An 8,900-nucleotide genomic window follows, 5' to 3' on the forward strand; every position below is an offset into this window, starting at 1 on the left:
CAATTTATATGCGCCACTACACTGACAATACGGTATAATGCTGATAGTTTGACACCGGATAGCTTGATCGCAGTGATGGACAGCGGAAAAGAGTTTAGAGCAAACGTTCAAGTTCAACTTCTGCGGTCAAGTTCAAGTTGATTGCATTGCACTGGAAAAGTAAAATGTGTGTGTGTGATGTTATGCACTAGTATTTTTTGGCATTTATGATTCAACATGATAAACAGAACAATATCACAAATAGTGTACTAAAATGTGTAAATCTTTGTTTGTGTCTTTAACATTTTTTTTTTTACAGTAGGTGACACTAGTGAGCTGCCTGTGACCAACAATCAGATTATGTACTAAACCTATGACTATGTAGATTTATGAAGACCTAGCTTTCAGCCCATTTACTGAACTATATAATTTCTCATATCACAAACTGCATCAAATTTTGTATTATGCCCAAAGGGGCAGGGTTAGAGCGTTGATGGTTCAAATACCAGCACAGACAAGGTGAAATAATCTGTTGCTATGCCCTTGAGCAAGGCACTTAATCCTAACTGCTCCAGGTGCGCTGTACAATGGCGCCCCTGGCCGTGACCCCACTCTCTGCGTGTGTCTCACCAAGATGACTAGGTGTACGCAATGAAAAGCAATAAAAGCTGTCAATTGACTGATTGGTGCCGACGCAAAACTGACAACATAATTTCCTGACCTATTCAGATCAGCTTTATCAGAAAGTCATATATAACATTTGTTGTTAAAAAAAAGGCAAACACTGGCATTTTAGAAATTAAATATTTATTCTGTGATACTGGTCAAGATTAATCACTCCACTTTTCACCATATCTTCAGTTTTGAACCTCCTGGGGAAAATGGAAAGAATGAAAGTAAGTTTGTGGAGAGATAAGACCATTAGACATGAAATAACAAAAACACATAGGCCTATTCATTGTTAATAACTGCCTTATAACCCCCACATATACATATACACACAGATGTAGGCTCTTAATTTGAGTCAGTTTGCTACAGCAGGAAAATAATCCAGCAGCAACAGGAAATTTGAATTATTATGTGGATTATAATTAATGAATATTTTTTTAGGGGTTGATACATTTTTTGCAATGAAAAATCAAGTCTGAGATTTCAAAGTGGAAATTGCAAACTTCAGAAGCATTTTTAAACCTCAAATACACTACAAGTTTTAAATGTCCAGGAAAGTTATCCTCCAATGGGGTGATCAAATTAAGATCCTACATCTGTACATACTGCACACACTCTCTTACCCCAAAGTGCTCCCAGCCTGTGATCTCTGAGTAGAAGGCGTCTCCAGGACAGGAAGTCTTAACCAGCTGTCTGTGGCCATACAGGGTGAAGTTACCGACCAGTTGCCCGCCTCCCACAGCACAGGATGCCAGACGATCTCTCACCAGTTCCATGGTCTGCTGCGATGGCAAGCTGGAGGTGTAGTCACCGATGAATGACACCCCGTAACCCTTGGAGTTGTAACCTTTAGTGTGGGCCCCTTGCCAGTGCCACCCAAGCCCTTCATAGAGGTACCCGTCAGAGCCTGCCACAAAGCTGGAGGCAAACATCGGAAAGGGATGAGTCATTCATCATGAGTGATTCATCATCAAGTCACATTTTGCTTGGTAAACAACAATTCCCAGAATTGGACAGCTAATTTCTAACCTCTAATTATGAGAGCGACACACACACACACACACACACATACACACATACTGTATACTCAAACTTGACACATTACATAAGCATTGTGGTTTGCGGGGAGGCTGTGTAGTGTCCTACTGTGCAGCGCCTTCAGAAGGTATTCACATCCCTTTACTTTTTCCACATTGTTGTGTTACATGTATTTTACATGTATTAAATTTTGATTTTGTGTCACTTGTCTACACACAATACCCTATAATGTCAAAGTGAAATTATGTTTTTAGACATTTTCTAAAATTCATTAATAATGAAAAGCTGAAATGTCTTGAGTCAATAAATATCAAACCCCTTTGTTATGGCAAGCCTAAATAAATTCAGGAGTAAAAATTTGCTTAACAAGTCATATAATAAGGTGCATGGACTCACTCCGTGTGCAATAATAGTGTCTTAAGGATCTGCCCATTTTTTCCCAATTTTTGCCGAAAAATTCAAACTTTCTGTAACTCAGGCACTGAAGCAAGGATATGCATATTCTTTGTACCATTTGAAAGGAAACACTTTGAAGTTTGTGGAAATGTGAAAGGGATGTAGGATAATATAACACAATAGATCTGGTAAAAGATAATACAAAGAAAAAAACAACCGTTTTTAACCATCATCTTCGAAATGCAAGAGAAAGGCCATAATGTATTATTCCAGCCCAGGTGCAATTTAGATTTTGGCCACTAGATGGCAGAGGTGTACGTGCAAAGTTTTAGACTGATCCAATGAACAATTGCATTTCTGTTCAAAATGTTGTATCAAGACTGCCAAAATGTGCCTAATTTGTTTATTAATAACTTTTCATGTTCAAAATTGTGCACTCTCCTCAAACAATAGCATGGTATTCTTTCACTGTAATAGCTGCTGTAAATTGGACAGTGCAGTTAGATTAACAAGAATTTAAGCTTTCTGCCAATATCAGATTTGTCTATGTCCTGGGAAATGTTCTTGTTACTTACAACCTCATGCTAATCGCATTAGCCTGCTGTACATTAGCTAAACCATCCCATGGACAGGACACCGATCCCAAAGAAGTTTTAACATATTTTTGAATGACTACCTCATCTCTGTAACCCGGCCTACACATACAATTATCTACTGTATAAGGTCCCTAAGTCGAGCAGTGAATTTCAAAAACAGATTCAACCACAAACACCAGGGAGGTTTTCCAATGCCACGCAAAGAAGGGCATATATTGGTAGATGGATAAAACAAAACAAAAAAGCAGACATTAAATATCCCTTTGAGCATGGTTAAGTTATTAATACACGTTGGATGGTGTGTCAATACACCCAGTCATTACAAAGATACAGCCGTCCTTCTTAACTTAGTTGCCAGAGAGGAAGGAAACCATTCAGGGATTTCACCATGAGGCCACTGGTGATTTTAAAACAGTTGCAGAGTTTAATGGCTGTGATAGGAGAAAACTGAGAATGGATCAACAACATTGTAGTTACTCCACAATACCAAAATAAATGACAGAGTGAAAAGAAGGAAGCCTGTACAGAATAAAAAATATTAGAAAACATGCATCCTGTTTGCAATAAGGCTGCCAAAAATGTGGAAAATAAATTTACTTCATGTCCTGAAAACAAAGCGTTATGTTTGGGGCAAATCCCTCACAACACATTACTGAGTAACACTCTTCATATTTTCAAGCATGGTCGGTGGCTGCATCATATTATGGGTATGCTTGTCATTGGCAAGGACTGAGGAGTTTTTTTAGGATAAAAAGTAATGGAATAGATCCTAGAGGAAAACCTGGTTCAGTCTCCTGATAGGCTACTGAGACACTGGGAGACAAATTCACCATTCAGCTGGACAATAACCTAAAACACAAGGCCAAATATACACTTGAGTTGCTTACTAAGACGACACTGAATGTTCCTGAGTGACCTAGTTACAGTTTTGACTTAAATTAGCTTGAAAAGCTATGCCATTACTTAAAAATGACTGTCTAGCAATGATCAACAACCAACTTGACAGAGCTTGAAGATTTAAAAAAAGAATAATGTGCAAATATTGTACAATCCAGTTGTGCAAAGCTCTTAGTGTCACACCTGCTCCCGCTCCCCCTCCCTGGCGCTCGAAGGTACCAGGCTCCCCAGCATTACGCACTCCTGCCACCATCATTACGCACACCTGCCTTCACCCCCGTCACACGCATCAGCGGTTATTGGACTCACCTGGACTCAATCACCTAAGTCAAGGGGTATTAATACTTTCTGATGGCACTGTATATCCTAAGATCTGTGTACTACACATACCTGTATCCAATATCGTCCCAGCCCCGGTCATCCTGGTGAAAGCGTTGCATGGACCTCATGTCTGCAGAACACTGCTGAAAGGTGAGACAAGGCTGGCCAGGCTGGTAGGTGTGGTGGATGTACATGAACGAGAGGGGGGGGGGGGGGGACAGGGGGGTGGGGGTGCCCCGGTATGGTGCAGCCCCCCACTGACACCGCAGAATAATAGCTGGACAGTCTAGAGGTAGGGCGATCCAGAGAGATATTGAGTTTTAACATGTTTATCCACTCCTTTTTTCAACAATAACACCATGTCTCAATTATTGTTACTATTTGTGCTTTCTTGGATCAAAGTCAAAATTATTCCAATAAATGTTGACCTATCCTTTTTAGCTTTCCCTGCACTACAGTAACCATCTCTATCTCCACTGTCTCCCTCTGCAGTGTGGTTTACTTACCCATGTATCTGTGGACAAAGTCCTTTATTCCTTCCCTCACCACAGCTGTCAGCTCTTCCTTTTCCTGTGCCAACATCGTGGAGTGGTCGATCAGTCTCCTCTGTAGGACCAGGGATCTCACCACCTGCCTCTGCAGGAGGGGGGGCCTGGCCAGTTCTCTGAAGTTCTCCCTGCGTAGGCGGCTGATCAGACGAGGAGCAGCGTCCAGCCCTTCCCCCTCAAGACGATGACAGTAGTACCTCCTCAGTAGGCTGCTCAGCTTCAGAGGATGCTGGGACCGAGCTGAGACCTCCATCCCTAAAATCACACCATCCATACCGCCGTTAACCAGGGCATCGGTGGCGAGGGAGGGCTTGTCGGAGAGGGTGAAGACCTGAGGCGAGGTCACATCATCCCAGCAGCCATCAGGGCCCAAGCGTTGGGAGAGGAGAGAGCTGTGGAAGTGTTGGAAGGACAGGCCCAAGTTCCTAGCCAGAGTGAGGGGGTACAGGCCAAGGACACGACACCTCGTCTTAGACACTAGCCCAGCTTCAATACCCAGAAGGACTGGGCTCATAGCAACCGTGGTGCCATCAGCAGTAAGGACAACCCCTTCCTCTCTACCTCTCTCTGTCACCTGATGGCGCACAGCCCTGCCAAGGAAATCTGAGAGATTGGAGTCCATAACTGGTGCCTCTGAGGTGTTGTCCTCCCTGATAGTGCCCAAGAAGTGCTGCATGAACTCATCTCTGAGACCGGCTGTCCTGCGCAGGCCTCTCAACACATTTACAGGCAACAGTCCAGGGTTACTGTCTTCTACCTGCTCCAACACTCTGATGAAGTCGTCCATATGCTGGGAGGATGTGACTGAAATCAGAAAACACACTTGTTTACATTTGATAATATTCAGCATCGCTTTTCTATAAACGGAAACTACATACTGTTCTGTAATGTGTATTAATAACTGCACCCTATATTGCCTAAAATAGCATTTTCTTGCAACTTCTTCCTCTAAGTAGCTGTAATGCATTTCCTTGCTGACTTTCTTGCTCTCTCTCGAAAAGAGTTTAACTGGTCACGACCTCTAAATAAATTGGAAAAATGTGAACACAAACAGATTGAGTTACCTTTGGTATCAGTGTGAGCACTGACCAAGACCACAAGAAGGATCAGACACCATTTCCAGTGCAGTTCCATTGGGGAAATCATTGAGTCTTCAACACCCTGTGCTCCTGACATGTATTATGCATTGCATTGCCTACCTTGAAACATTTATAGGAAGGAAAACACATCAAGTGAATTATGCAACCACTGTACAAACAGACACGGTGCTGATTAATTTGAGCCATTTGAGGGACATGGTGTGGGAAATTGGCAAGTGTTAGGTAAGTGTGTGTGGACATGTGTGTTTGTCCTTATGGCTCAAGGTCTTTCTGAATTTAAATGTTTCATTGTTTACATTATTTCATTACACCACTGTCACAATTACAACCTTTAGGTCTGCAATTTATTTCCCCCTTCTCCTCGAGTACTTTGCATAGACTGTTGTTTCATAATATCTCAATATTAAACAAAATTCTGTTTAAAACTAGTGTACAGCAGCATCACATTGTGTGTTGTGTTTAGGTAACAGTCTCTTTTAAATCACTGAAAGGTCTGTGACGCATGAGAATGCAAGCTTGTTCTTGTTCCTTTTCCAAATGGCCCTGGAAATACACAGCAAGAACTCACAAAGGAAATTCCCATGCATTATTTTACAGGAATATTTTTTTTAAACCATGCAATTGACATTAGGACATCTTGCATTTTTTAGAACTTTTTCAAAGCATGTAATTTAGATTACACATGTGGCAACCGCTATATGTCAGATGAGCACATGCACTGCTGATCATAGATCAGTGCATTACTAGAACAAGACACGTGACCAGAACAGGAAGTCACCAACACAACAGCAGGCTGAAAACATTGAAACACGGTAAGGGGTTTTAGGTCCTTGTATAAGAATAAGTTACGAACTAAATAAGTATGTTTAGTGTTAGCTTGTTAACATTGTGAATGACTGAGTTTTGGCCTTTCTGTCGTCGAGTGAGTTCGCTAGCTTGCTTGCCAATTCTAACTAGCTAAATTAGCACTAGCTAGCAGCTACATTAGCTGGCTAGCATCCAATATACTTTATCTTCCCCTTTCGTCTGCACTAGCAGCCACTTTGTTGTTTCTTCAACGCAGTTAGGTCCTCCTAATTCACGGAATCGTCGTTGGCTAATCTCTTTGCATATGTACTGCAGGTAAAGATTGCCACAGCCCGCGCATGCGCCGATGCTGGCCCTCTTGAGGCGCGGCTAAAGGAATCCCAAAAAACCCACATAGGTCCTACCCCTTTCACCTGATTTACGCGCAAGCTACGTGACGAATTCGAGAGGTGTGAGCCAGACTACTACCGCCCTAGGCACTTGTTAATATCTACAAAATAAATAACTAATAAAATACTAACTTGTTAAAACGGATAGGTAAACATTGTGGTTGAAGATCATGCCCTCTAGGCTAGTTGAAAGTTATCTAGCTATAGCTAATCCTCTCAGATCTTCACGTGCCTAGGGTAGTGGTGAGGGGTTGATTTGGAATTGAGATGGCTATCATATTATCAGTTCAGGCTATTTTACTTCTATTTACAGATCATCCTCTTTCAGAAAATGGACACTCGGTTCACGAGAGGAAAGTCAAACATCCTGGAACGGCCTCTAACCCGTCCCAAGACTGAAGTCAGTGTGAGTGCCTTTGCACTGCTCTTCTCTGAGATGGTGCAGTACTGCCAGAGCCGCGTGTACTCTGTGTCCGAGCTGCAGCAACGCTTGGCAGACATGGGTCAGAGCGTTGGCGCCAGTATGCTGGACGTGCTGGTGCTGAGGGAGAAGAATGGGAAGAGGGAGACCAAGGTGCTTAACATACTGCTCTTCGTCAAGGTACGTGCTTGCATGGGCTCAAGGTAGATAAGTTCATATGTAACAGTCTAATAAGGTGTAACACCACTTGTCATTATGCCAATGCATAAGTACATGTCTATAATTTTCAATTTGCTTCATATAGGTGTCAGTATGGAAAGCCATGTTCGGTAAGGAGGCAGACAAGCTGGAGCAGGCCAACGATGATGACAAGACCTACTACATCATAGAGAAGGAGCCACTGATCAACGCTTACATCTCTGTGCCCAAGGAGAACAGCACACTAAACTGTGCTGCATTCACCGCTGGCATCGTAGAGGCCATTCTCACACACAGTGGCTTCCCTGCCAAGGTCACAGCCCACTGGCACAAGGGCACCACACTCATGATCAAGTTTGATGAAGCTGTGATAGCCAGAGACAAGGCCCTGGATAGCAGATAGAGGAGAGAGTGTTGGTGTACACATGATAGAATGATGAAGTTGATCGTCATTATCACTATTAGGTCTCAATATGCTCTGGTGAGTTAATGAGCCAGTAATGTGAGATATGGACTGAGTGAATGATTGGTCTGTCTGTAGGCAAGTCTGCATAGGAGTAGTTGAGTTGTGAATATACAGTATATTGAGAAGTGAAACAGGATGTCTTTTTATCACCACATGAGAGAGAGTAAATATGAATGAATGATTAGAATGTTAATCCCAATTCTGAGCTATTATATTTATTTGGTCCAAGAAGAGTCCATATGAGACGACGTTTATAAAGGTCTATGTTTCTTGTGAATCTCCTCAGTCAGTCAGCCCTTATCTAATGACTTTGACATTCTCACTGACGTATCTTTAACCATCTCTCAAGACTGCATAGGACGTATGTGAATGTCATCTCTTTTGTTTTTGATATCTCAAGACATTTCGGATTCACACAAAGGACAAACATTGAAGATATGGGCTGCAGTATAATACACTAATATGTGCAATGGTTTACCCTCCAACTGAGTTCAACATGGTGAAATTAAAGACTGTCATTGTGTTCCCTAAACAAATGACATTTTAAGCTATTATTCAAAATATGTGAAAGTTATCAGTGGTCATTTCCACAGAGCATTATGTTGGCAAAAATGTCATGACTCAGGGGTTTGTAGGTGTAGTTTAATTTTACACCTTTATTTGTTTCTATCTAGACATGTTTGAAATACTTTTACTGTTTATCACCGTGTGTAAGCATTGTAGCGACTAACTGATATTAAGACTTGCTGAGTAATTCTAAAGATCAGGTGATCATATGTAGAAAATCGATGAACTACGGTCAGCAATTTGTACTTAACACATACATTTGAGTCATTTAGCAAACGCTATATCTACACGTTTTCCCTAAACTTCCATGTACGTTTTTGAACAGAGTGTGACGTACATTTGCTCCGTACGGTGGGTGTGCCGGGGTGTAGCTTGGAAGAAATTAGTGGCATTTAAAGGGCAGCGGATACATTTTGAACCCATAACCCCTCCCCGTTTTTCAACTAGTCGTTCATTATGGCACCGTTTCCGTTGTATTGAACGCAGCCTAGCTTTGATCGTTTGACTA

The 8,900-nt window shown here is 41.9% G+C and overlaps 2 protein-coding genes across 5 annotated transcripts; one reads left to right on the top strand and one right to left on the bottom strand.

The window, feature by feature from the left end:
- Positions 1 to 799: 799 nt before the first annotated feature.
- LOC120046335 (N-acetylmuramoyl-L-alanine amidase-like) lies at positions 800 to 5,806 on the bottom strand. Its single transcript, XM_038991487.1, has 5 exons — positions 5,509 to 5,806; positions 4,403 to 5,248; positions 3,966 to 4,182; positions 1,272 to 1,566; positions 800 to 851 (listed from the first exon to the last, which is right to left on the bottom strand). Exons 1-5 carry the CDS (start codon positions 5,618 to 5,620, stop codon positions 837 to 839), a joined length of 1,485 nt encoding a protein of 494 aa, XP_038847415.1. The 5' UTR covers positions 5,621 to 5,806; the 3' UTR covers positions 800 to 836.
- Positions 5,807 to 6,287: 481 nt separating this feature from the next.
- Positions 6,288 to 8,386, top strand: LOC120046336 (trafficking protein particle complex subunit 5-like). 4 transcript variants are annotated; one of them, XM_038991489.1, is made up of 4 exons: positions 6,301 to 6,356; positions 6,667 to 6,800; positions 7,054 to 7,341; positions 7,466 to 8,386. In XM_038991489.1, exons 3-4 carry the CDS (start codon positions 7,072 to 7,074, stop codon positions 7,760 to 7,762), a joined length of 567 nt encoding a protein of 188 aa, XP_038847417.1. In that variant the 5' UTR covers positions 6,301 to 6,356; positions 6,667 to 6,800; positions 7,054 to 7,071; the 3' UTR covers positions 7,763 to 8,386. The 4 variants fall into 4 exon arrangements, with proteins under 4 accessions (XP_038847416.1, XP_038847417.1, XP_038847419.1 ...); XM_038991491.1 differs by having other exon boundaries at positions 7,069 to 7,341; XM_038991488.1 differs by lacking the exon at positions 6,667 to 6,800 and having other exon boundaries at positions 6,288 to 6,356.
- The last annotated feature ends 514 nt before the right edge of the window (positions 8,387 to 8,900 follow it).

Source organism: Salvelinus namaycush, chromosome 4, assembly GCF_016432855.1.
Source record: "Salvelinus namaycush isolate Seneca chromosome 4, SaNama_1.0, whole genome shotgun sequence".
In the NCBI taxonomy this organism is placed as follows: Eukaryota; Metazoa; Chordata; class Actinopteri; order Salmoniformes; family Salmonidae; genus Salvelinus; species Salvelinus namaycush.